The sequence below is a fragment of the Mytilus trossulus genome, chromosome 6, assembly GCF_036588685.1.
Source record: "Mytilus trossulus isolate FHL-02 chromosome 6, PNRI_Mtr1.1.1.hap1, whole genome shotgun sequence".
In the NCBI taxonomy this organism is placed as follows: domain Eukaryota; kingdom Metazoa; phylum Mollusca; class Bivalvia; order Mytilida; family Mytilidae; genus Mytilus; species Mytilus trossulus.
In genome coordinates, this window is record NC_086378.1 from 24155687 (window position 1) to 24183404 (window position 27718).

Sequence of the window (27718 nt, forward strand, 5' to 3'; positions counted from 1 at the left end):
TTCTGTCTTTTACATATGTTAGACAAAAACAAAGAGATCCTGATTTTGATAAAGGTCTTGTTAATCTCAATGATTTTCTTTATCAAAATCAGGTTAAAGGACAGAAAAAATGTCAATGTTGAAATTTTTTTGTAAACAATGAATGTTAGCACATCATAGAAAAACAAGTGAGTAGTACTAGTCTGTTTAAAATTTCATAAAAAAAAATCTCTGTATTAAAGACTGTGGATTTTCTATAAAAATCTTGGTTTATTTGCCACAAAGTCCCCATTTTCTATCAAATTGAATGAAATAGTAAATAATAATGTGTTACACAAAGTTACCCCTTGGTATAAGTACAAAAAGGCCTATCTCTTTTAATCATTATATTTGTTGTTTTGGTACTAATGCAGTTTGAAAAGTTCGTACTTAAATGGCTACAGAAGGGGTCATAAACCTTAACTTACCGTATTTGGGCATGTATAGTCCGCACTTTTTTTCATTAAATATGTAGTTTGTACAAGGGGTGCGGACTATACACAACTATAGACGGTTTTCGAAATTTATTATTTTTTTTTTTTTTTTTTTTTTTTTTTTTAAATTTCGTTTTTTCTGCATTAACAATGTATATTGGAGACGTTTATTGTATTAACTTCATTTTATTCTTTTTTAACTTTTCTTTTCAAAATTGATTATTAAAAGTAAAGGTGTGACATCCTGCATAGGTAATCAAGAGAGGTAATTAAGGATTAAGTATGGGTGTGTAGCAATTAAATAATGATGTCAAGTTTTGACAGGTGTTAAATATTATAATCCCAGGCAATAAAACAACATTATCAAGGAAAAGATTATATAAGATTAAATAGTTTTAAAATTTTGATTACTGCTAATTAATTTAGATAAATGTTTGATCTCTTTTTTCTTTTGTTCCATAATATTCAAATTATTTCTGTTATATTATATATCAGCATGGAAATACTTAGACAAATGTTGATTTTAAAATGAATCTTTTTGATTAATAACTACTTATATAAAATTATTAAATATTAAATACCTGATGAAAAGTTCTACCATTTCAATTTTTTATGAAATAAATAAAACTTAATTATTTTTTTTTATAAAATACATGGAGAATTATAGGTCTCTTTCAATGTATTTTTACAGTGAACTAGACTTTTACAATAATTTTTTTTTTTTTTTTTTTTTTTTTTACAAAACTTTTTTTCTCGATTTTAAGGGGATGTAAAGGGGGTGCGGACTATACATAAATGCGTACTATACACGGCCGAATACGGTAATCAATTGAAATACTTAGTACCCCCAGTACCCTGTAATTGATTTCACAGGTAAATTTATTTGCAAACAAACCGATATTGCGATGCAATCAGTGAGTTTTATTGACAAATTTCTTCAATTTCGACCCCTGTTAATACCCCTTTCATCACTATTGACTTTAACATGAAGTGCCTAGAAAGCCACCAAATTTCTGCAGAATAATTTACAATTCTTAAATAAAAACAGTGTTGACAGGCCCCTGACACTATTAATGTGAATCAATCAAAAGAGGGTTTAATTCCGATTTTACCTCAACTTGCATGAACAGTAACTGGAACCAATTTAAAAGTCTTTGCTTGGCACTCAAGAAAAAAGTTACCACATGACTACCAAGGGTCAGGTCCTCCTCCTTTTAAGATGATTAGAAATTTTGAATTAATTTCATAAAGCTATTCTACAAAAATATAGCAGGAGCATGTATAAACAAACCTTTAATTCAGCCAAAGATCCATCAAAGTTAAACACAGCATATCTTTTCTTTAACTTCTTTCCTTCCTCTTTTGAAGCTGGTAATATCATGGCCTGGTATGGTCCATCCACTTCAAAGAATATAGAATTCTCATCTCTGATGGTGTAGTTCAAAGATGAGGCATCCAAGAGCTCATGGTATTGATCATTAGTGAAATAATCCTGAAAAAAATTATAAAAAGTAAAAGTAAAATATATGTCTTAAGATTTAGTTTGATTTTTTGTGTTTTAACACCACTTTTAGGCTATTTTGTGGCAGCCAGTTTTAACTGGTGGATGAAGCCAGAGTGCCTGGAAAACATCACTGACCTTTGATAGGAAAATTGACAATCCTAATTAATTAAGATTAGAATCAAGTGCATCCACAACCTCAGTGTTCAAAATGGCATAAGACCATTTGTATTAAGGAGAGGGTAGTTTATGTTTTTGGCTGAGGTGTTGAATAGAAATTCTGTCCCATGATACTAGCTTTTTAACAATTACAAAGTTGGTATTTCCTCTAGATTTATATTCAACAACAAGTAAAGTATAATGGTGCCAACAAAATGAATCTATGATCACTGCTTGACTACATAAAAATATCCATTCTTGTGGAAATGTTTCATCCTACAAAATTAATACATCAACTAATACAAATAGAATAAGTTCTAAAAATTTAATCCTTTATTGTAAAACTAAAAGAAAATCAGAGATAAACATCAATCAGAAAGCAAATTAATAAATTTCAAGTTCATTCCTAATTCTGTTGTGTTAATACAGTCTTTATTCAAATTACTACTTTGATCAAACTGTAAATTCAGCATTTTCCATAAATAATGTTATTTTCAAACTCTTTAATGTTTCAATTACCTTAACCATGACATTCAGCATAGCACCTGGATATGACACTGTGACCTTGGACTTTTTAGGATGTGTTGACTTGACAACATAATTTTCAGGAAAGGTAGCAGGAAGGACACACCATATACCATCAGTGTCCAGTTCCAGAGGTCTCCTGTAAAAGATCATAAAACAACAATTTATCATCAAAAACAAACTTGGGTTGTCTGAATGGCTTTTACGTGTTACATTTATCCCAAACATACCTTGAATTATTTTAATATCAAATATCATATAATATTACTGAGGACCTCTTACTGTATTTTCTGCTTTCACTATTATACACAATATTTCTCCTCTATCAATATGCAGGTTGTTTCTACTATGGAAAACATACAAGAAATTTTCTATCATTTTATAAACCATGGTCTAGAAAAATATCTAGAAAAACTTCTTGCCACCCAAAACAAAATCAAAACAATTTTTTTTCTATTCCAGCATATTGGGTCTATTTTTGCTAGCCTCAGAGTTTCATTTGAAGTAGCCTGCTGACAATTGATAGAATGTTTGTATCTCTGTAAGTCCTATGACAGCATAAAAGGATAGTACTTACAAAGGGAATATATATATACTGTGTTTATATACTCACCCTATCTGTTCCACAATTTCTCTGGCATGTGTAATGATGTTAGCTCCAGTATAACACACAATCCCAGCCATCTCCATGCTGTACCACCTAGCACTAAAATATAAGTTAAATTTAATCAATCTGCTTGAGAGACTCAATAATTATTTTTTTTAGACTATAAATACAAATTTAAACTTTTGCATTTGTTCTATCTTAAAAAAAAATTTCAGAATTACTCCTTGGACAAACTTGGACAATTTTATGTTAATGGGATCTATATTTCAGTTTGACATCTTCCGACATACAAACTTTTTACCTTTCCTCATAATGGTTGTTTATGTTCAAACTTGTTTTACTAAGTGTCACAACTAAATTATGGCTATTATAAAAATCAATTTGAAATGGAAATTCTTCATTTATTATCATTGTGTCACTTTACATGGTAGTTTTCAAAACAGAAACTACCATATCAAAGTTTTAATTCAATCCCTTATATAAACATACCCTTTTCTCATCACATAACCATAAAATGAATTCAGGATACATTTGTGAGCTAGCTGTAACGAGTCATATAACACCACCATGCCATTTGCTCTCTTAATCTCAGCAGCATCACCTGACTTCTCTGCTTCGGACAACTTATTTTTCCAGACTTTGGTCAACCCTTTAAATTCATAACGTCTGTCTCTGAAGGCTCTGACCGTGTCAACGTAAAATGAATTCTCCTTCTGACAAATGGTGGCCGTTCTTTCCTCCATCCTTGTACTATGTATTTTCTTGTAAGCTTTTCTACAGTACTCTGTAACAAAAATTAATTGATCATTATCACTGAACTAGTATATACTTGTTTAGGGGCCAGCTGAATGATGCCTCCGGGTGCGGTAATTTCTCGCTACATTGAAGACCTTCTGCTGTTGTTTTTTCTATGGTCGGGTTGTTGTCTCTTTGACACATTCTCCATTTCCATTCTTAATTTTATTAAATATATGATACACCAGATAACGTAAAATATAATATAATAGACTGAGTAATTATTTAGCTCTTTTGAAAAACTTAAAAAGTAATCATACAACTAACATTCTTAGAAAAATACTACTGTAAATTCAGAAATTATAGCACTGATTTTATCATTGTGAAAAATGCAACAAATTTTGAAATTTTTTTATGACTAAAATAGGATTTTCCTCAATATTGCAAAAATTAAAATGGCAATTAAGTCTAAATCTACAAAATCACAACACTTTCTGAATTTACACTAACCAGATGTTTCTGTGGGAAACCATATATAGCAAATCCAGTTCCGTTCAGATTTTAAATAGATTGGAACTTTTCTGATAGACATTAGTTCAATTTTTCAAATGAATTTTTTGCTGTACCATGTTTTACTTGATAGTTGTATTAATTGAGTATTTTACCTCACATCTCATTCTATTAATAAAATGACATTTAAGAACAATGTTTTTGGTTTAACATCATTAGGCAACTCTTAAATTATACCTGCCAGTCTTTTTTTCTCTATAGTAGCTTGTTCTTCTTTAGTAAGTTTATGGAATGGTCTAGGATCTCCACCAGGCATCTGAGAGGGAAATTTCTCATTTTCTAACTGCTGCTGAATTCTGTTAAACTCACTTCTAGAAGCTGGCACTGTAATTAAACAAAACATGAATCAAATACAATCAATAATCTCTTCAGTTTTTGAATATTTTCTTAGTTTTAAAGATATAAGAGTTTTACTGTGGATTCATTATACTATTTATCATTGATTTCATGGGTATAAGTGAAACATGAATATAAGTTTTCAATTAAAAAAGTACACAGTAACTACAGACTTGAAAGCAGAATATTGCCAAAACCTCAAAATCAAGTATTTCAAAAAAAAATCTACTAATTTTCAATTCACAAAAAATTGTACTCCAAAACTTAATTTACAGTACTGCTTTCCATCTTAAAATTCAGGTATTTTTGAATTGTTAACCAGCCATTAATACCATTCATTTTTTTTTCTTTCTAAATAAATGCAATCTTCTGTTTACTTTCATAGTACAGTGTAACCGGTGTTATCTGACACAATCAGATTTTTTCTGCAATGATAGGCATATTTTGGGACCCTGAAAATGTGTTGGTTAAAGCAGGATGCTGGAATACTCAGGTGTCGGATTAAGCAGGTTACACCGTATTGTGAAAGAAAAGATGTCATGGTCACTGTAAATTTAATACTTACTACACTCCCCTCTCCACATCCACGGCATCTTTCTTTGACACTTGGCTCCTGGCTTATTGAAATCACATGCTGCACAAGTTGCTTCATCAACAATGGCTGGAGGCTGGAAATAGAAAACATATCTTTAGTCAAATCTGCTAAGATAAACTGATTCAAAGCAGTTTTAGATTATGGGTTTTCAACAAGTTTCTAGCAAACTTTATATTGATTGATAAACCAAATGTAGTTGACCTATTTCTAAAAGTAAGAGAGAAACTGACATCAACACAATCTACTGAGGTTATCATGAATTTGTTAAATGAGGCTAAGAAAAATGCCTGTATAAGTCGGGACTAACACTTTGACATCTTAAATTCTATCATTACCAGGAATAGCTTACCTGTAGTCGATTGGTCAGAATAATATTAGGATACATAGCCCCAACATCAAGATGGTAAATAATAGGGTTCTCCAGCCTGTTAGGACAGTCTCTTAACATTGACAGTCGTTCTACAATATCAGCACACACTTCATCAAAGTTTGTAACATATTCCATAGGGATATTTTCCTCCACCTCAATAGCATGCTTCATAGTATTTTCCACTTTGTCTATAAGATTCTGGAAAGCTTCAGGAACCTGTAAAGAGACATACTACTAGAGAGGAAAATGTTCACCAGCTTTTAATTCATCATTATTTCTGCTTTTTGTTTTTAATTTAAAATACATCATATTATTTAATTACCATAAAAGAGGGGCCTAAAATGCCCTTGAAAGACAATGTTTACCAATTTTTTTTCATATTATGACATAAAATTTAGAATTTTGCTTAATATCGATTTTTCAGGGGCAATAACTTCAAAATGGGTTTTGAAAATTCTACAGGAGATACACTGTCTGATCATTTTAACCCTATGTCAGTTTTGCTCAAACTGCTTTTGTTTTTTAAAGACCAAACACTGAAAAAATTTCACCATGTTTGTTAGTGGATTAAAGCACCTGTAGCACTTTTCACAAAATATCTTAAGCAGGGGCAGATCCAGACTTTTTAAAATGGAGGGGTTCCCAACCAGGAGTAAAGGGGGTCCCAACTATATGCTCTCATTCAAATGCATTGATGGGCCAAAAAAGGGGGGGGGTCCAACCCCAAAAAAAACCCTGGATCCGCCTATGTCAATGTTAAGTGTAAAATTAATCGTACGATAAAAATATTTACTTGAAATGTTAAGGAATATTTCAGACTTCTGATGAATTTAACACCTAAGATTTTTTTTGTGTAAAGGGCTACTGATACAATTTTCATACTAATTTCACTAAGCAACATGCAGGAAAAGTCTGGTAAAATTTAGCCAAGTAGTTTAAGAGATGAATTTTAAAGGTTACAAAGAAGGACAGCAAAGGGACAATGACAATAAATGCCAAATGATGGCAAAAGTCTGCATGCTCTTTTTACATCATTTGCTAAAAAGTGAGACATGTCAGAGAATCCATATGTTTTCAAATTTAAACTTTATAAAACAAAGGATAAACTTTAAAATGTAAGAATTTTTACCATTCTAAATCTACAAGGAATATCAGCTCTAAATACTCCTGATTCTAAGGCTTCCACATGACCTCCAACATAAGTCTCTGAGTCTAACACATGTCCATCCTCTGTCAATTTGTTCCACACCTGTTCTTGTTTGTTTGGGTAGATAATGTTGGCATGGTAAGCTTGTACCATTAATAAAGCTTCACACAAAGTTCCTGACCCTTTTCTTAAAACCTGTGAAAAATAGGATCATTTATAGATCAATATTTACATAATACAAATGTACATACACATTCTTATTACTGTAAATTCAAATTTTGCATGCATTTATAATTACGATTTTGTCATTTTAGATTTAAGTGCGATTTTAATTTTCACGATTTTGAGGACAATCCTGTTAAATTCATTCAAAATATTTTAAAATGCAAATTTAAATTTTTGCGTTTACAACTCTATCTCATTCTTCGCAATAATAAAAACCTCGCATTAATTTCTGAATTCACAGTACTTTACTCTGGATTCATTCATTTTCATGGATTGAGATAAACTTTTTGTGGATATTTGATTTCGTGCTTTAACAATCTCTGTATACAAAGCCTATATAAAATTTGTGATTTGCTGAGCATTTGAATTCATGGTTAACCTGTACACACAAAAATTGGTATCCAACGAATAATAATGAATCCACAGTATCATAGAACATAAATGAAGCTGAAAATAAGAGTGAAATACTGTGGATTCATTTATTTATTTATGTTTTAATGAAGACAATTTTTCTTTCAAACGTCTCCAAATTTATAAGAAAAAAGTTATCTTTTTCTTAAGTAGAAAAGACTTTTTACATATTCATTGACTTATAAAATAACCTATACAGAAGTTTCTTCAAAATATTATTCAAAGTTGGTTAATGACAAATACTGTGGATTCATTTATTTTCGTGGGTACCAATTTTTGTGGATTAAGGAAAACTTGCATCTTCGTGGATATTTAATTTCATGGTTTTGCAGAAGTCTGCATATAAGCCTATAGAAAATTTGTTATTCGTTGAACATTTAATTTCGTGGTTCACGTGTACCCACGAAAGCCACAAAAATTGGTATCCAACGAATAATAATGAATCCACAGTAATTTTAATGTTTTAATAAAGACAATTTTTCTTTCAAACGTCTCCAAATTTATAAGAAAAAAGTTATCTTTTTCTTTAGTAGAAAAGACTTTTTACATATTCATTGCCTTCTAAAATAACCTATACAGAAGTTTCTTCAAAATATTATCCAAAGCTGGTTAATGACAAATACTGTGGATTCATTTATTTTCGTGGGTACCAATTTTCGTGGATTAAGGAAAACTTGCTTGTTCGTGGATATTTAATTTCATAGTCTTGCCGAATTCTGTACACAAGCCTACATAAAATGTGGTATTCGTTGAACATTTAAATTCAATGTTCTCCTGTACCCAGGAAATACACGAAAACTGGTATCCAATGAATAATAAAGAATCCACAGTAACTCAAAAACAATATATCAATGAAACAAAGAGTTTTTGTTGTACAGTAGCTCTCATCCCTTAGTGTACTTTTTTGTCATATAGATTATTTTTAAAAACAATTTTAAGGTGAACAGAATAAAAAAATGCAGACTATACATGACCAAATATGGTATTACCAATTTTATTTCAACTGATCGGTTTAATTTAAATGAGAACAGTCTATTTGAAGATGTAAGGATGATTGCCGTTATAATTATCATTGAATTCTAATCACCTATCAGTGTCACCAAACAAATTTTCAATGACCATAACTGGACACTTCCTTGATGAGTTTATCCACAAACACTTATCAGTAGATGGACTGGTCAATGATGAGCGAACTTTTTTAACTCCACCCAGTCAAGTGAAATAAATCAAGTAATAGTACTATGAAAAGTTTCCGTTGAATTGTTTTACATTGTCTTATCTGGGCCTTTTATAGCTGACTATGCGGTATGGGCTTTGCTCATTGTTGAAGGTCATACAATGACCTATAGTTGTTAATGTCTGTGTCATTTTGGTCTTTTGTGGATAGTTGTCTCATTGGCAATCATACCACATCTTCTTTTTTATATCCTATAGTTGTCATTAATTGCTTCATACTACTAAACATTACAAATTTATAAGCTGACCCACCTCATCTGGTTCCATAGGGATGATGGTACATAAGGCAAATATAAATGGATGAACATATTTCATATATAGGTAGTAGGTGGCAACAGCATCTGACACAGAGTAATTAGATAACACCTGAAAATATATATATTAAAACATGTTTATATTTCTTTTGAGTACTGTAAATTCAGAAATTATTACAAGGTTTTTATTATTGCGAAAAATGCGACAGAGTTGTAAAAGCAATAATTTAAAATCGTGTATTGAAATATTATATATATTAAACAGGATTGTTTTTAAAAATCGTAAACATTTAAAATTAAAATGACAAAATCGCAAAAAAAATACAACATAACTATTTTTATCAAAAAACATTGCAAAAACAGACGTTTTTTCTAACCGCAAGTTTGACATCAAAGAAAAATTTGGAATGCATTTTAACCTAATTTATCAATTTCTGTGAGTACCATGAGTAAAATTATTTTGATATTAATTGGCTTAACAATAAATTAATAAGTCATTTTCAATATATCAGTCAGTTCTCAGAAGTATACAATAAAGTAAATTCAGTAGTGTTCAAACTATTCGCTTGCTGTCAGTTAACTGTTCTCAGAAGTATACACTCAAATAAATCCAGAAGTATTCAAACTATTCGCTTGCTGTCAGTTAAGTGTTCTCAGAAGTATACACTCAAATAAATCCAGAAGTATTCAAACTATTCGCTTGCTGTCAGTTAACTGTTCTCAGAAGTATACACTCAAATAAATCCAGAAGTATTCAAACTATTCGCTTGCTGTCAGTTAAAGTCTACATTTAGACTAATCATTAGTTGCTATTTACATGTTTATATCAGCATAATACTAAATTGATAAAAAAAAGCTACTGAACAGAACTGAATAGACTGCAAGCAAATTTAACAGTCTGTGTTACTATCCAAAATCATACCTTGGGTCATTTATATGTCAACATTTAAATTTTGGTATTTATCTTTTAACTTTTAGTATGTATGAAACTTACCTGAGGTTCTTCACTAGCCATTCTACACATTTCTTCTGGATCCAATTCAACAGGGTCATATCTAAGCTTAGCCTAAAATTATAGACATCCATGTAGAAAGACCAATATAGCAAGTAAATGATAATGCTATATTGTAGTCAGCTTTATTGATCTTAAAAAATTTCAAATTCTGTAATAGACTTTACTTGAAAAATGATTAAGACAAACAAAAGTAGTTCCTTTGAAGACATTTAATTTTTCAAGAACTGTTTAACAACACATGACTTTTGATGTTGTTGATATCATTATTTAGGCAATATCGTACAATTTTTGTCTGCCAATAATTAAACGGGCCATATTTTGGTATACTGTGGATTACACATTTTTGTGGTTTGAGGTAAGCTTGCATATTCCTGGATATTCAATTTCAAGGTTTTTGCAAAGTCTGCATTTATTCCTTTAGAAAATGTGTTATTCGTTGAACATCTAAATTTGTGGTTCTCCTGTACCAAGAAAATCTACATAAATTATTATCCAACAAATTTAATGAATCCACAATAAAAGAGTATACAACAGTGATATTACCTTGGCCACTGCTTTTAGATTTTGACTTCCTACTGGTAAATAACTGTCTCTCTTTACCCACCTAAAATAGGATATTATTTACAGGTCACCAGCTGTCACAATCGTTCAGTCAGATTTATAAAAAGATGTCCCATTTTACAATGCTATGATGATAATTTATCACACTTGAAGAACAAACAATGTTATTCATTAATTTTTTTAAGAAAACTGAATAAACTATTGCAACTGAATATGTACCAGTCATAAATCAATCAAAACTAGATATCATTGAGATGGAAGCCATCTCTGTGGGCCCCGCTGTCAATAACGTTGGGAAAATAAATATAGTGTGAATCAAAATTGTAAGCGATGGACAGACCAACAGACAGACAGACCTTTGACCTAGGAAATTGTACATACATCATGACACACCCTCTGGTGTTGGTTAAAATGGATGTCAAGTATAATATTTGAAATCAAAACAGTTCCCAAGATATAGAGCGGACACAATCTTCAACTCAGGACACAGGGTTGTCAACTAAAACCAAAGTTTTTTTTACCTTGACCTTTGACCTAGGAAGTTGTTCATACATCATGACACGCCCTCTGATGGTGTTTAAAATGGATGTCAAGTATAAACTTTGAAATCATAAAGGTTATCCAGATATGGAGCGGACACGATCTTTACCACAGGACACAGGGTTATCAACTGAAACCAAAGTTTTTGACCTTGACCTTTGACCTAGGCAGTTGTACATGCATCATGACACACCCTCTGGTGTTGGTTAATAAACATGTTAAGTATTAAGTATAAAATCAGAACGGTTATCTAGATATGTAGCGGACACGATCTTCATCACAGGACACGGGGTTGTCAACTGAAACCAAAGTTTTTGACCTTGACCTTTGACCTAGGAAGTTGTACATACATCATGACACACCCTCTGGTGTTGGTTAAAATGGATGTCAAGTATAAACTTTGAAATCATAAGGGTTCTCAAGATATAGAGCGGACACGATCATCACCACAGGACACAGGGTTGTCAACTGAAACCAAAGTTTTTTTACCTTGACCTTTGACTTAGAAAGTTGTACATACATCATGACACGCCCTCTGGTGGTGGTTAATAAACATGTAAAGTATAAAGTATGAAATCATAATGGTTTTCTAGATATGGAGCGGACACAAAGTTAAAGTGTTACGGACGGATGGACAGACGGACGGACAGACGGACGGACAGACTGATCACTATAGGGCGACCCGACTTTTAGTCGGGGCCCTAATTAGCACAAACCAGTTAATAAAACCCATATCTTGAGTAAGAAGCTCACAAAATCTATCAAAGAGATGTTTCTAGTTGAAAACTTGTAATCTTCTGGTAGTTTGCTGTTTCAAAGACATCTTGTCACTGAATTATCCTTCCAATTGTATCTTTCATAAAGTCATATTAACAATGCAGCATCTTCTTTTTTTTTATTAAAAATATCAGTTATTTGTTACATATTTTTTTTTAGACCAAAGTGATACATGCAACAAATGTGGACCATTCTACAATTCTGAGCCTATGGCCTTATGGTCATAAAACTTTCTAGCAAGATTATAAAACTTTGGAGCAAGATTTTAGGACTCAGACTCAAGAATCAACCAATCAAAATACAGGATTTGGTGTTTTGAGCATGATTTTTGTGTTCCAAACACTGAGCAAAGTTTTATGACTTATGTTACTTACTTGAAGCAGTCCATGTGACTTGATGGTCTAGATTTATACTCTCCTTGAGTATCCTTCTGATAACCTATCTCCTGGAACATATCAATGTCATGCATGGCTGCTCGACCCTCTACAAATGGCCTGGAATACAAATTATACAACTTATTGTGTATCGGTTTTAAAAGATACTGTAATCTATTTCAGAATTAATAATGCATAATATCTAAAGTGTTTTATAAGATGGCAGTGTATTTTTGTCTGTGTATAGTGTTTTTTATCTGATCTAGTAGTAAGTTTTAAACATGTATATCAGATTAAGTGAGGTTGTGAAATCCCTGTCTAGGTTAACCAGACTTGATAATTGGTATTTCATGCTTCTCCACTAATAAGTGCAGCATTTAGGATTTTAGGTCAATTTGGGATTTGACGATATCTATCTAGTACAAAACAAGTTTGTGGGCATATCACAGTCTCATCCTAACATGAATATAATATTTTCCACTGGAATGGTAAGGAGCTGAAGTCATGCTTGTCATGATATAGAAAATTTCAAGTGAAATAAATAAATGGGTTTACTGCAAAAAATGTAGATTGTGCAGGATGAATTTGACAAACTACTTCTAAGGTTTACATTATTTACTATTCGGTCACTCATAGTATGAATGACTGTTATTTTGTTTCATTAATTCAATAACATACCAATCAAAGAAATCTCCGTTATATGTGACAAATATATTTGGCTTTACTTCAATAATATGGTCAAAAAATCTTCTCAGAAGTGCCACCTGTAAAGACAAATAAAACAAGAATGCATCATTGTCGTAATAAGCATACCCTCACTTACAAGTTAAACTATCAAAATAGATCTCATAGATCCCCCAGACATTGAAACCTTACAACTCATCAATGTCAAGCTGATTAACAAATGGGAAGTCATTTTGCTCAATAAGCCTGTAGAAATGAGTGAACAAAATATGTTAATGTAATACATGTATTGAAAATTCAAAGCATTGACAACCAGAAAAAGGGTGACTGGCAGATATATTTAAAAGTGCTCATACTTTACAACACATCTTCATCAAGCTGCTTACCAAATATAATATCTTTCTGTTCTTTAGTACCTTAGAACAATTAGACGAAGATGTTTGTTGGATGAAACGAATGGACTCACAATATACAGTGAAACTTCTCTAAACCGGTCCCTCTTAATACCGGTTCTCCCTTCTTACCGGCCAAAACCTCAAGTCCAGGCCGGCATGTATGTAAATAAACGGTCAGGTAACCTTATAATACCAGCCACCCCTTTAAACCGGATACCGGCCGTTATTTGTGTATTTGTGTAATCAAAATCAATAAAATATCACCTCATAAAACCGGCCTTCTCATTTGTAATCATTATAGGTCCATATATAATACTGTTGTATAAACAAAAAAGTTAATCCAGTCAGTTAGACACCTGCGTGGTCACTGAGTAGTGTTTACCTGTCAATGTCAAATCAATACCGGAATAAATTATCGGTTGAGAGATTTTGATCTTCACCCACGCTAATCAAGGATGAAAGTTAATTTTCATTAAATGTTTTAGCTTGGCTACTTGATCAATTTAAACAAAAATTGTTAGGCAAATTATCTTTCAAAGTCATTTGTAGTAGGATACGTTTGATTTCATTTTAATGATGCACGCATTCACTATTATTAAATGGCAGATATAATGTGTGTGTACTGTTTGTGTAGGAATGCATAATCATCGTATGGTAGCGATGAAAAATATCTCTCTACAACAAATGGAAGTTTTTAACGACCTTGACTGGCTATACAGCCCTTAGCCCTTGCACGGTCTGCAAATATCTCTCTGATGAGTCAATAACATAATATATCGATATTTAAACTGTTTTGTTATACAGTTGCATTTTATTTGTTATTCCTGCAAAATAAAAAATAATAAAGATACAAATGATGTTTTAATATTTATTTCGTAATCAATTTAGAATACAAAGCTAAATTTACACAACAAAACAAACTTTATGATTGAGGTACAATACATGGTAAAAAAAAACAAAAAAAACAAATGCACACATATTGAAGGGAAGTAACTCTTATATTGAAGGCTCTTGTATATTTCAAATTCAACAACCCTGCCACCCCTGAAAACCGGCCAAATCCCGTGGTCCGACGGTCAGCCGGTTTTGAGAAGTTTCACTGTATATAACATTTATACCTTCATGACCTTTCTACATACTGTGGATTCATTATTATTCGTTGGGTACCAATCTTCGTGGTTTTCGTGGGTACAGGTAAACCAGGAATTCAAATGTTCCACGAATATCATATTTTCAATAGGCTTTGTATACAGAGAATGACAAAACCATGAAATCTTATATTCATGAATATGCAAGTTTTCAGCAATCCACGAAAATTGATACCCACTAATATAAATGAATCCACAGTACAAGAGTTTGGGTATACTAATAATTTTAAGCTATTGTCATTGTTTGTACTTCTCCTTCTAAAACTATGTATCTGTCGTCATACCCAGTTTACTTCCCTATATCAAGATATAAAACAATAACTACCTCATCTGCTTCATTAAATATAATAAATGGGCCTTCAAATTCTGGTCGTGGTGTGTACTCAAAGTCCTCCACATCCTGCGACACAATTTCTCTGTTGGTTATCAGGTACCCCTATAAAATATTAAACATTGTACTGCAGAGATCAGTTTCTCTTACTACCTTTAAAATTGTTGATGTCTGAATTAAATATATTTTCCGAGGATAAAATACTATTAACACCACAATCATTTACCTATGATATACGTCAAGTATAATTCATTTTTATCAAAATCCATTGAACTTTTTTTTAAAGTATTGAAACAAATACATGAATGTTTTTAACTGTAATTTGAGCTATGAGATTTCATATCACACTTATTTTACAATAAAATTATTTGTCATTTTACATGTGTTTATATCTAAAGTTGCATATCTGTTTGGTACACTTTAAATTTGTACTGAATTCAATTCACTCTCACATGTAAACATAGTTGGCAGAATTATATAAATAATATTGTATGAAATAAAAACTTATAAAAGATACTAGCTTTATCATTTGGTTTGCAATATGTATGCAGTCTTCACACTGAGTGGCAGCCCAGGCAGCCATGGCTTGTAAAATTGCTCTCAGGGCTGTAAAAATCACATCTACAGGCCAACAGAATCTAACTAAAATTTTTCAAAAATTGAGCTTTGGAACTGTTGATTTAACAGTTCCTCGTGAAGACTGTGTTTGATTCATCTAGTATATAAGACTTTTCAGTGGCACTTGAATTAAAACAGGTGGCAAGTCAAATCAAATATGATGTTGATGAGCATTAATAACAGAAGATTCTTAAAACTTAAATACTGCATTATAATGTTTCAATATTAATAGGTAACCTTTCTAAAGCTCTCCTCCAGATTGATTTATTGATTGTAACAAACTGTTGCTTACTTGCTTTACCTCCAGTGACCATCAATAATATCAAGATCTAATTACAACATGTTACAATGTAAATCTCAGAGAATTCCAAGGATCTGTCCTTTCCTTAACTATTAATATAACCAACCTGACTCTATTATATGAACATTTCCTAGTAAATTGACATAATTTAAAGTTGGAGATCTCCATGGATCCACCCCTTCCTTAACTGTCAGTAAAACCTATCTGACTATCTTTTCTTTTCTAATGTTTAATCATAAAATTGACCAGAATATTAAACTAAAGAGATCTCAAAGGTTCTATCCATTCCCACCCTTCCTATGATACCTACCTGACCATCTATCATATAAGATATCATCATAACTTGGTCTGTTTGAACATCTGGAAACTTTAATGGTAGTTTGGTTGTCTCTATGTCATATGCAAATACTATAGGATCCTGTGAAAATAAAATTATTCCTCCAACTTAAATTTTTTGAATTTGTAAGCTGTCAGAACTTTGACATTAATTATTGACTGTGTGTAAATTATAATGAAATATCAACTCAAAAGCAATTGTTACAACCACACTGACAAGCCTTAAACAAAACGATAACTGTATTTCAACACCCCTATATATATAATAATATTTATTTTGTTAAGTATTTTTCAGTTTTTTGTCCTTGAAGAAAAATACCTTGAAATTTATTTTTTTTTGTTAAGCAATTTGGCCTCATATTGTTGTTAGTTACTTACTTCATGTATTGTTTTACATGTTATATATCAATTGTGTGCATCTTTCTGGAAATTAACTTACAGGTCTATGCATGATATCTTCTCTTAGTTTTATATCTGGGGCTTGATGGCCACGTCCTCTAATAGAATACCAGTGTCCAACAAATATCTTCAAGTCTATAGATACTCTGGTATGGTATGGAACATCATATTCTCTGAAAAAATCAAATAATAATGCAAAATAGTTCATACTGTCTGAACATGAGCATTATTGTCTATTTATACTTGATATCTTTAATTTGAACTTGTCAGTGTCAGTACGGCTGGCCTGAATTTTTTTTTGGGCAAGTGTAAAAATTACTTCACAGGCCCAAAATGCATATTGGTAGCCCAATTATTTTACCCAAATTTTTTTACGTGTTGAGCCATAAAAAATTACAAAAAAGCAATATAAATATGGTAGATGTTCTCAATTCCTCAAACCTTCCTGAAAAATAACCCTAAAAAAATAATTCCCGTAGTCAGTGGAGAGGAAGAAGTGACTTCAAGTCTCAATCCATGAGAGAGTAGAGAGAGGCGATGTTCCATTGCTGTTTCGGTTGCATAGTGATTTTGTGTTATCACTGATGAAGTATTGCTGTTGCGTTGAGAATTAAACAAGTTTCTGCGAATTGATCTAAAAATAGCACGGGGAATTTCCGCGATATTCTATTCGGTCTGTCATTTCAACAGGTGTGTTCAAAGTGTCAATGCAAAACAAAATAAAAAGAAATTTATAAACAAATTATTTTCTTATGTCACTGCCACATGCACTTTTTTCTGTCCTTGGGGTTTAACTATCCACACTCGTATGAAAAATATTTTGACGGTTTCTTCGAAGTATCCGTGTATGCAGAGTTCTTTTCATAATTCCCTTTGGCCTTGTTCGGTTAAGTGGGTAAGACGAGGTTTTACTGTCAATGACTGTCGCAAGCCTATATAAAACACAAATAGTTTAGCGACCATCATTGTCAGTAAAACTATTTTTGACCCACTATAACAAGTACATTTTCACGACGCCATATTGATATTTTAATGCACTTGCACCAAAGATGTCACCAGAGGATTTCCGAAAATGGGTGTTCTGAAGTTGGGGTGGTTTATTATAGGAGTAAACTACGATTTTGAGAATGATAATACACTCGCCCAATGATTTATTTTTGGGCCAGTTACTATCCATCTTTTGACAACTTCTAATCGCCCAATCAAGGTTCTGGTCGCATTTGGCGACCAGGCGACTGGCTGTGTCCAACACTGCTTGTTCATCCAATATGATATCTATATTACCTGATATCTACAAAATAGTTCGTCCAATCTGATAACTATATTACCTGATATCTACAAAATAGTTTATCCAATCTGATATTCATATAATCGCCAATAACTTGATGTCAACAAACAATCATCTGATCTGTACATGAACAGATATCTATCATGTCTATACCTTTGTCCATTAATAAATATCTGCATAATTTTTTTAATTCATATGTATATGGCTCAGTGTTGAAGAAGGTAATTTGCCCTATAATGGTTTACTTTCACAAGTTGTGACTTGGATGGAGTTATATCAGTGGCACTCATACCACATCTTCTTTTATCTTTGAACTAATAAATATAATTTTATCTCCATTAAGTCTTTATGGACTAATTAATACAGAACTGAAGATCTATGTTATTGTCAATCTGTCAAAATTTACCATATGACATTTACACTATCATATATGTTATATGCTATTACCTGATATCTATAATATTGTCCATTTGGTCCGTAACTTTTTTGGCCTCTTCATCTTCATCACCAATCAAGAAACTAAAATAACATTGGTTAGATTTTTATAAAGATTTTTACCAATAACACAAGGAACTATAAAATTTGTACACTGCCATAAACAATTATATTTTGTTAGAACACTTTTTCAAAGCATTTTTTTAGTGGATTTTAAAGCTTGAAATGACACACTAACATACATGTCTCTAATGCTCACAAATATCAACATTGTTTCAACAGCTGTAGTGCAACCTAAAATTGTTAATTTCTGTCTCATTTGGTCTCTTTGGAACAGTTGGCTCATCACACACAATCTTCTTATTTGTATAGCTCATAAGGTAACAGTCTGAAGGAAGACATATTTCTGAACAAATTATTTTGTTTTTGATCTCATTCCTAAAATAAACAGACAAACAGCAAAGAACTTTTTTAAAGTCTCTTAATCTTCATCAGTACAAGAACTAAATCCCTGATTTCCCAAACTGGAGGCAAAAATAGGAGCAATTGATATACCTTGATAACATGGCTGTGTAGACTTCACTTGATTTTTCCCTTTCTTTATTTTTTCTGACAGCTGGCTGGATTTCTCTCTTTACTTTCATCAATTCTTCAGTTGATACAAATGACAACTTTAGATAAGTTCTCTTTAAACCAACTAAATGATTTGGCTACAATATAAAAACTTACTGTTTTCTAATTAAGTAAATGATTTGGTTACAATATAAACATGTCTTCTTATTAAAATTAGTTAAAGTATTCAGCTTAAAGTTGTTAAAAAGTTCTGAATCTTCTTGTGAAAATTTTCACTCTGTCTATACTTTCAAAATTCTTTTCCTGGTTTTTTTGTCTGGATAGATAAAGTAACAAGAAGTCAAGATCCTCTTTTTGAGATTCTACTATTAAAGACAAACATTGCTGTAAAAAAATATTTTGGTCAGATCTGATCGTTTGTCTACCTACCAAGTCTAGATCCTCTTTCTTGACTGTTTCTACTGTGGCTATTTTGCCAACAAATTTTTTGGTCAGATAGGATGAGACTTCTCTCCCACAATTACCTCTAGCAGCCACAAAGAAGTAAGGTCTGAACGGAAGGGTGGCCTACAAAAAAGAAAGTCAATGAGGCACATTATTCCGACTCCAAGCTAACCAGCCTTTGATCTTACACAGAAATTCTGCATGCTTGGTAGAGAATCAGCAAATCAAAATTCTAAATCATGTGTTTTACTGAACTATATATTGAACCCTCCACATCTAACACTTGAGGCAAGCATAATACGATGAAACTGATGATGCACATAGGATATTACTTAAATAAAATCTTTATGACTATAGTGTTGCATATACATACAAGTTATAATGAGATCATCAAAAACCTGCTGTCTTATAAACATATTTTTACTTTTGGTATTTAGCTGAATCTTGCCTCTGAATGACCTTAGATCTACTCCAAATCACCTTTTGACGTCAAGCAACAATCACTTTTAATTTGTGACGTCAAATATTTCAAATTATGATGTCAAAGTTTACGGGAACCTGTGTGATTTTACATAAAGGCGACAAATTTGCATACAAGTGTAAAGACGTCTATTAGTTTGGAAACTTCAGACATAGCAAAATATAGTAAATCAAAAACTGATGCTAATCTTAAATATTTATTTGTAATCTTTATATTTTTTACAAGCTTTAATGACTCATCTTTTGTTTGCCTTTCTCCTTTACATCATGAAGTTCCTGGAGCCCACATCTCCTTAAGGGCTGTTCCAGAAAATACTATGTCCCCCCCCCCAGGGACGGCACTTTTTTTTAACCCCCACCACCCACAGAAATAAAATTTAATTAGAACAGCACTCCCTTTGAATTTTGGTATTTCAAATACAACCACCCACATAATATTTAAAAAAAATTGCCTTCCCTGGGGGGGGGGGGGGACATAGTATTTTCTGGAACAGCCCTAACTAATAATTACTACTAGTATATGTCAAGTTCAAATAATTGAATGTCACATATTTAAAAATAGAAATATACATTTCAAAAGTAGAGGATCCAAAATTAATTTTACCTTAAATCTACCCCCATCATCTTCTAAGAAGTAATAGTCAACAGCACTTATCAACTGTTTATTCTCATCCAAGATATCAGCCTAAAAATAAAACATCAGTTCTATATACATGATATACATGGCAGTGGTAATTGTCATTTCTAACTTTCATAAAAAAAATTAAAAAATACTGGATTTGATTTAGATGGTCTTTTCCATACCTCACGAGTTACAGTCTGTGTATTTTATTATAATATCAGATAATCTTTTCAATGCAACATTTAAACCTACTACCTTTGTTTGCACCTGTCTATAGTCAGGAATCTATGTTCAGTGGTTGTCATTTGTTGATGTAGTTAATAAATGTTTCTTGTTTTTATATGAATTAGACAGTCGGGTTACCAATTTGAATGTTTCACAATAGTAATTTTTTGGGGCCCTTTTTAGTTTTATGTTCAGTGTGAGCCAAGACGTTGAAAACATACTTTGACTTTTTATTGTTTACTTATACAAACTGTGACTTGGATGGAGAGTTGTCTTATTGGCACTCATACCACATCTTCTTAAATCTAAATATCACACAAATAGTACTTGGGGAACTGATTCAAACATGATTCATTAAACTTCCTATAACACTATGCTCAAGTAAATTTCACCAAAAAGTTAATAACATGTATTCTTTGATCCTCTTCTTTTATTGAATATTTGATTTAAATTTTGATTATGTTCCAAATACTTTAAACTTCAGACAACAAAACTATGAGACATAAATAGTTACAGGGTGCATGTTGATAAGCCATCCAACACGTTCTTTAGGATCTTTGTAGCGTTCATATCCAAATTTCTTGTCAAGAGAATCATTCTGTTGGGATCTCAGTAATCTTTTGTCCGATTCTTGACTGTTATAAAAAAATAAAATCAAAGTTGAGAATTAAAGTACATTTGTACATCATTGCACATATATATATATATATCAGTCAAATCAAACATGAAAAGTGACAAGAAACTTTTAACAAAAAACATGTACACAAGCAATGAAGCTATCATTACAATGAAATAAACCAATGTTTTTTAGTCCTCTTTTCTATGTTGTGATGTTATGCTATTGTTTCAGAAAGAGGGAGCAGGTTTGGATCCATTAAACGTTTAATCCCACTGCAAATGTTTGCACCTGTCCTAAGTCAGGAATCTGATGTACATTTTTGTACAGAAGTTGTTGTTTTGTTTATGTAATTTATACGTGTTTCTCGGTTTTTTTTATATAGATTAGACCGTTGGTTTTCCATTTGAAAGGTTTCACACTAGTAATTTTGGGGCCCTTTATAGCTTGTTGTTCGGTGTGAGCCAAGGCTCTGTGTTGAAGGACGTACATTGACCTACAATGGTTTAAATACTCTTTTTTTAAATTGTTATTTGGATGGCTCATTGGAACTCACACCACATCTTCCTATATCTCTAAGATCCTGAAACAGTGATTTCTATTTAAAAGATAGTATTTAGACTAGGTATGTTTAGCAACTCAGTATACTTAGAGTTGGCTATATCATGTTTATATAGAGTTTTGTCTGAAACAAAAATGGGATCCTTTGAATAGTTTCTCCTTTGGTCATGAGGCTTTTAACAGCTAATGTGGGGGTACCCAAATAACACCTATTTTGACAGTTTTTTCACCACTATTTATTTAAGAAACAGACAAATGTTTTCATTCTGTGTTCCTTTTGAAGATGTATCTTTATTAACTCTATACATGATATAGTTCCACAAATTTAATTTTGAATGCATACTGAATCGATATCATAGTCATTGAAATGTACAATATGTGCTTTCGTAGATTTCAATCCAGAAATTGAATAGCAAAAGAAGTCCCTTACTTGGTTTATTGTATACTAGGGTTTTTAACACGAGAAAACTGAGGTGTACCCTGAAAACAGGGAATATCCCACTGAACCTGTCCACATTTGGGTGGTGTGATTACATGGTACAATAAACAATTACATATTTAAACTTTTGGTATTTAGCCGAGTTTCGTCTCCAAATGACCATTTATCTGTTCCTAATAACCTTCTAACATGAAGCAACAATCGCTTTTTAGTTGTGATGTAATTTTTTTAAATTGTGATGTCAAGGTTTACAGAAACTTGTGATTTTATGGAATGGGGGACAAATTTGAATACAAGTGTAAATATGTTTATAATAATTCCTAGACTTGGTATGGATTTTCCCATAGTTGAACGCTTAATAGGAATCCGGGTGTGTTTGCGCCCATTCACTTTCGCACCCAAAGTTTGTTCGCACCCTACATGTTCTCACCAAGTTTTGGCAAGTATATTCTTATATTTGTTGTCATTGTCTCAAAAGGGGGTCTCATTGGGGGGTTCCGATCCCGCATCCCGCTTACACTGTCTACGTAAGCAATTCTCATTTATTTGTCATTACCCGGGTCCTGCTAGACCTCATTTCCCGTTTTCACGACACATTAATTTGACTTTCCCGTGCCATGCTTACCAAAAATGAGCAATCCTGCGTCACGCTTAGACCCCAATGAGACCCACTCAAGATAAAGTGAGACAGATTTTTGTTTTGTGTTGAATAAATCTTAATCATGTTTTGGATAGTGTATTGTTAAAAAAAAAATCCTTTCTACAAAACTGTCAACGTTTTTTTTTAGTGTGTTGAATAAATTTTATCATGTTTTGGTTATTAAAATGTATCACTATATTTTATTGTTTCAGATCAAAGGGACTCAAATGGATTTGAATTAAAATAGGGTGCAAACATGTAGAGTTTGAACGAGTGAGGTGCAAATGTGTATAGGGTGCGAAAGTGTATTGGGCGCGAACAAACTTGATATCGCTTTATAGTTACCCTTAGTTGTATACATCATCATTCTTTGGATTTCTGGTATTAACCTGTCTCCTTTTGTAAAAAATTTGATGAGTGAGCATATGTTTCAAACAGAATAAAAAGTGCAGTTTCTCAGGTTTATTTCAGATGTGAAATTGGCAAATTAAAAGTAAAACCGCTTGGGTATTGACAATCGGGATTACTTTATTTTTTGTATCTGTCTATTGGTATAGATATTTTTTACCCTCCTTCGCCATTGTCTCTGTCTGATTTATAATATTTATCTGATTTATATTTCCCACTGTTCTGTAGAACCATTTTTAGGTTGTGGCGGGAGATTAATTTCACGTTTAAAAAAACGAATTTACATATTACTGATTTACCGTTATCATAGACACGATCAGTATTGATTTTTTCTCATTTTCATAACATAAATTAGAATATTCAGCAATATAAGTATAGTCTCAGTCATCATTTGCTATTTTGAACAAATTTCTTTTTGTCTAAAAGTTTGTAAAATCAATAATCCGAGTTAAAACCAGAGAAACTCGAACAGACAAAAAAACTGAAAATGTAGTGATATAGTAATGTAGTGATTTATTTTTTTCCTTTTTGTCACAGCTTCAGATTGAACCCGATCTTAATAATTTACGACGAAAAATTTCTGCTCCAAAGAATTTATAACATTGCCTAATTTTTTTACAAAATTGCACAAATCTCGAATTTTCAGCCTCAATTTTCTCAAAAACAACTGATACATGTTTTAAAGTAGTCTCAAAAAACTAGCACGGTGATATATGTTTTATTTTGTGTTTTATTATCTAACTCGCCAAGGCTTACAACATATTACAAAATTATAAAAATGACATTTTATCTAGAAACTATCAGATGACTTAAGGTTCATCATAACAAAAGGACCAGTCTCACTAATTAGCGACAAGAAGAATTTTAGCGACAAAAAACGACAAGAAGAATAATATCAGCTACAAGAAGCGACAAGAAACTATTTAGCTACAAGAAAAAACATATTATTTTTATAAGCTCACCTGGCCCAAAGGTGCTCTGAAACTACTGGGCCAAATTAAATCAAACTTGGCCACAATCATCATTGGGGTATCTAGTTTAATAAATGTGTCCGGTGACCCGGCCAACTAACCAAGATGGCCGCAAAGTAAAAATAGAACATATGGGGTAAAATGCAGTTTTTGGCTTTAACTCCAGAACCAAAGCATTTACAGGAAATCTGACAAGGGGGTAAAAATGTTAATCAGGTCAAGATCTAACTGCCCTGAAATTTTCAGACGAATCGGTCAACCCGTTGTTGGGTTGTTGACCCTAAATTGGTAATTTTGAGGAAATTTTGCTGTTTTTTGGTTATTATCTTGAATATTATTATAGATAGAGATAAACTGTAAACAGCAATAATGTTCAGCAAAGTTAGATTTACAATTGCATCCACATGACCGAAATGGTCAGTTGACCCCTTCAGGAGTTATTGCCCTTTATAGTCAATTTTTGACCATTTTTTGTAAATCTAAGTAATCTTTTACAAAAATCTTCTCCTTTAAAACTACTTGGCCAAATTAATCCAAACTTAGCCACAATCATCTTTGGGGTATCTAGTTTGAAAAATGTGTCAGATGACCTGGCCATCCAACCAAGATGGCCGCCACGGCTAGAAATAGAACAAGGGTAAAATGTAGATTTTGGCTCATAACCCTGAAACCAAAGCATTTAGAGAAAATCTGACATATATGGTAAAAATGTTTATCAGATCAAGATCTATCTGCCCTGAAATTTTCAGATGAATCGATTCAATCAGTCAATCAGTTGTTGGGTTGCTGACCCTGAATTGGTAATTTTGAGGAAATTTTGCTGTTTTTTGTCGAGCCTGCAACTTTTGTTGCAGAAAGCTCGACATAGGGATAGTGATCCTCATAGATGCCTCATGTTACGAAGTTTCCGTCAGTCACATGTTCAATGTCCTTGACCTCATTTTTATGGTTCAGTGACCACTTGAAAAAAAAGTTCAGATTTTTTGTAATGTTGAATTCTCTCTTATTATAAGTAATAGGATAATTATATTTGGTACATTATGTGCGTGTACCTTGCAAGGTCCTCATGCCCGTCAGACAGTTTTCACTTGACCTCAACCTCAATTCATGGATGAGTGAACAAGGTTAAGTTTTGGTGGTCAAGTCCATATCTCAGATACTATAAGCAGTAGGGCTAGTAATTTGGTGTATGGAAGGACTGTAAGGTGTACATGTCCAACTGGCAGGTGTCATCTGACCTTGACCTCATTTTCATGGTTCAGTGGTTATAGTTAAGTTTTTGTGTTTTGGTGTGTTTTTCTCATACTTTATGCAATAGGTCTACTTTATTTGTTGTATGGAATGATTGTAAGGTGTACATGTCTAATGGGCAGGTGTCATCTGACCTTGACCTCATTTTCATGGTTCAGTGGTCAAAGTTAAGTTTTTGAGTTTTGGTCTCTTTATCTAATACTATAAGCAATAGGTCAACTCTATATGGTGTGTAGAAATATTTTATGATCTATATGTCAGTGGCGCAGGTTTTATTTGACCTTGACCTCATTTTCAAGGTTCATTGAACAGTGTTAAGTTTTTGTGTTTTGGTCTATATTTCTTAAACTATAAGTAATAGGTCAACTATAATTGTTGTATGGAAGCATTGTTAGCTGTATATGCATGATATATGTCTGCTTGGTATGGTTCATCTGACCTTGACCTCATTCTCATGGTTCATTGGTCTTTATTTAGTTATCTTGGTTAATGTTAAGTTTATGTGACAGTTGTAATAAAGCTTTATACTTAGGACTATCAACATAATATCAATGATTAGTAAAGAAGGCGAGACATTTCAGCGTGTTCACTCTTGTTGGTTATTATCATGAATATTATTATAGATAGAGATAAACTTAAGACAGCAATAATGTTCAGCAATGTTAGATTTACAAATAAGTCAACATGACAGAAATGGTCAGTTGACCCCTTTAGGAGTTATTGCCCTTTATAGTCAATTTTTGACAATTTTTCCTAAATCTGTAATCTTTTACAAAAATCTTCTCCTCTGAAACTACTGGGCCAAATTAATCCAAACTTGGCCACAATCATCTTTGGTGTATCTAGTTTCAAAATGTGTCTGATGACGTGACCATCCCGCCAAGATGGCCGCCACCGCTAAAAATAGAACAGGGGTCAAATGTAGATTTTGGCTCATAACTCTGAAACCAAAGCATTTAGAGCAAATCTGACAAGGAGTTTAATTGTGAATCAAGTCAATATCTTTCTGCCCTGAAATTTTTAGATATATTGGACAACCGGTTGTTCGGTTGCTGCCCCCCAACTGGTAATTTTTAAAGAAATTTGCTGTTTTTGGTTATTATCTTGAATACTATTATAGATAGAGATAAACTGTTAACTGTTAACCGCAATAATGTTCAGCAAAGTAAGATCTACACATAAGTCAACATGACATAAATGGTCAATTGACCCCTTAAGGATGTACACCTCTGAGGAGCCAAAAATTTCTAGAATTAAACTTTTTTTCTTAACCTGATTTTTAGGTTTATAAGACTGTAACAAAACAATTGGTGAAGAAAAAATCATATGGTGGTGTGCTTCTTTTTTTGCTACGGCCCTTTGAAAATGCCCAATTTTGATGATTTTCTCACTTTTCATCGATTTTTACCTATTTTTGGGCTATTATCGTGAAAAAAATCACAGTTCCACAATTAAACTTTTTTTCATACTTTCCATAAAGATGAAGTGGACCAATCTGAATAAATTTAACTTACAAAAACTATAGGTAGGTGTTAATATAAGAAAGTTTTATCATATTTTGATGCTTTTTTGTGTAAAATTTACCATACTGCCAATTTTGTATTTTTATGATTTTTCTCATTTTAAAGAACAAAATGCATATTAATTCAACTTTTTTGTTATAAATGATTGAAAAAATACATATCTAAGAAATTTGAAAAGACCAAAATGAGATGGGATGTATATTATTCTTGTAAAATCATTTTTTGTATCCCTCACCCATTTTCTCAAAATTTTGACTAAAAATACTGACTTGAATGGTCGTAAAATTTGAAAACTGGAATATTCAAAAACTGTTCATGGTAAATACACAATTTTTTCACAGAGTTATGTTTGATTATAATATTTTAAAAATTCATTGATATTTTCCACTTCTATCATATGTTTTGGAAATAATTTAAGAACGAGATTTCAACGAGACGGAACGAGACTGAAAAGTCAGAAGAATACATCCTTAAGGAGTTATTGCCCTTTATAGTCAATTTTTAACAATTTTCATTAATTTGGTAAATTTATGTAAATTTTTACCAAATAATTTTCTCTGTTATTAATGGGCAAAGTTCATTATAGATATAATTGTAAGAAGCAAGAATGTTCAGTAAAGTAAGAACTTCAAACACTTCA

At 32.1% G+C, this 27718-nt stretch overlaps 1 protein-coding gene across 3 annotated transcripts in view; it reads right to left on the minus strand.

The window, feature by feature from the left end:
- The window catches only part of LOC134720959 (DNA polymerase epsilon catalytic subunit A-like), a 61890-nt gene extending 38279 nt beyond the window's left edge, over positions 1-23611 (minus strand). For all 3 annotated transcript variants that reach the window (XM_063583578.1, XM_063583577.1, XM_063583579.1), the window contains exons 1-22: positions 23494-23611; positions 21184-21304; positions 20427-20507; positions 19328-19465; positions 18881-19035; positions 18338-18409; positions 16643-16775; positions 16178-16285; positions 14943-15053; positions 13069-13154; positions 12391-12510; positions 10682-10742; positions 10118-10189; positions 9122-9235; positions 6980-7192; positions 5830-6066; positions 5451-5553; positions 4727-4873; positions 3734-4028; positions 3251-3343; positions 2632-2776; positions 1744-1944 (exon numbers count right to left, since the gene is read on the minus strand). In XM_063583578.1, coding sequence (XP_063439648.1) covers positions 1744-1944; positions 2632-2776; positions 3251-3343; positions 3734-4028; positions 4727-4873; positions 5451-5553; positions 5830-6066; positions 6980-7192; positions 9122-9235; positions 10118-10189; positions 10682-10742; positions 12391-12510; positions 13069-13154; positions 14943-15053; positions 16178-16285; positions 16643-16775; positions 18338-18409; positions 18881-19035; positions 19328-19465; positions 20427-20507; positions 21184-21304; positions 23494-23567 — 2880 coding nt within the window. In that variant the 5' untranslated portion in view covers positions 23568-23611. The remainder of the gene's footprint in view (positions 1-1743; positions 1945-2631; positions 2777-3250; positions 3344-3733; positions 4029-4726; positions 4874-5450; positions 5554-5829; positions 6067-6979; positions 7193-9121; positions 9236-10117; positions 10190-10681; positions 10743-12390; positions 12511-13068; positions 13155-14942; positions 15054-16177; positions 16286-16642; positions 16776-18337; positions 18410-18880; positions 19036-19327; positions 19466-20426; positions 20508-21183; positions 21305-23493) is intronic.
- Between the last annotated feature and the right edge of the window lie 4107 nt (positions 23612-27718).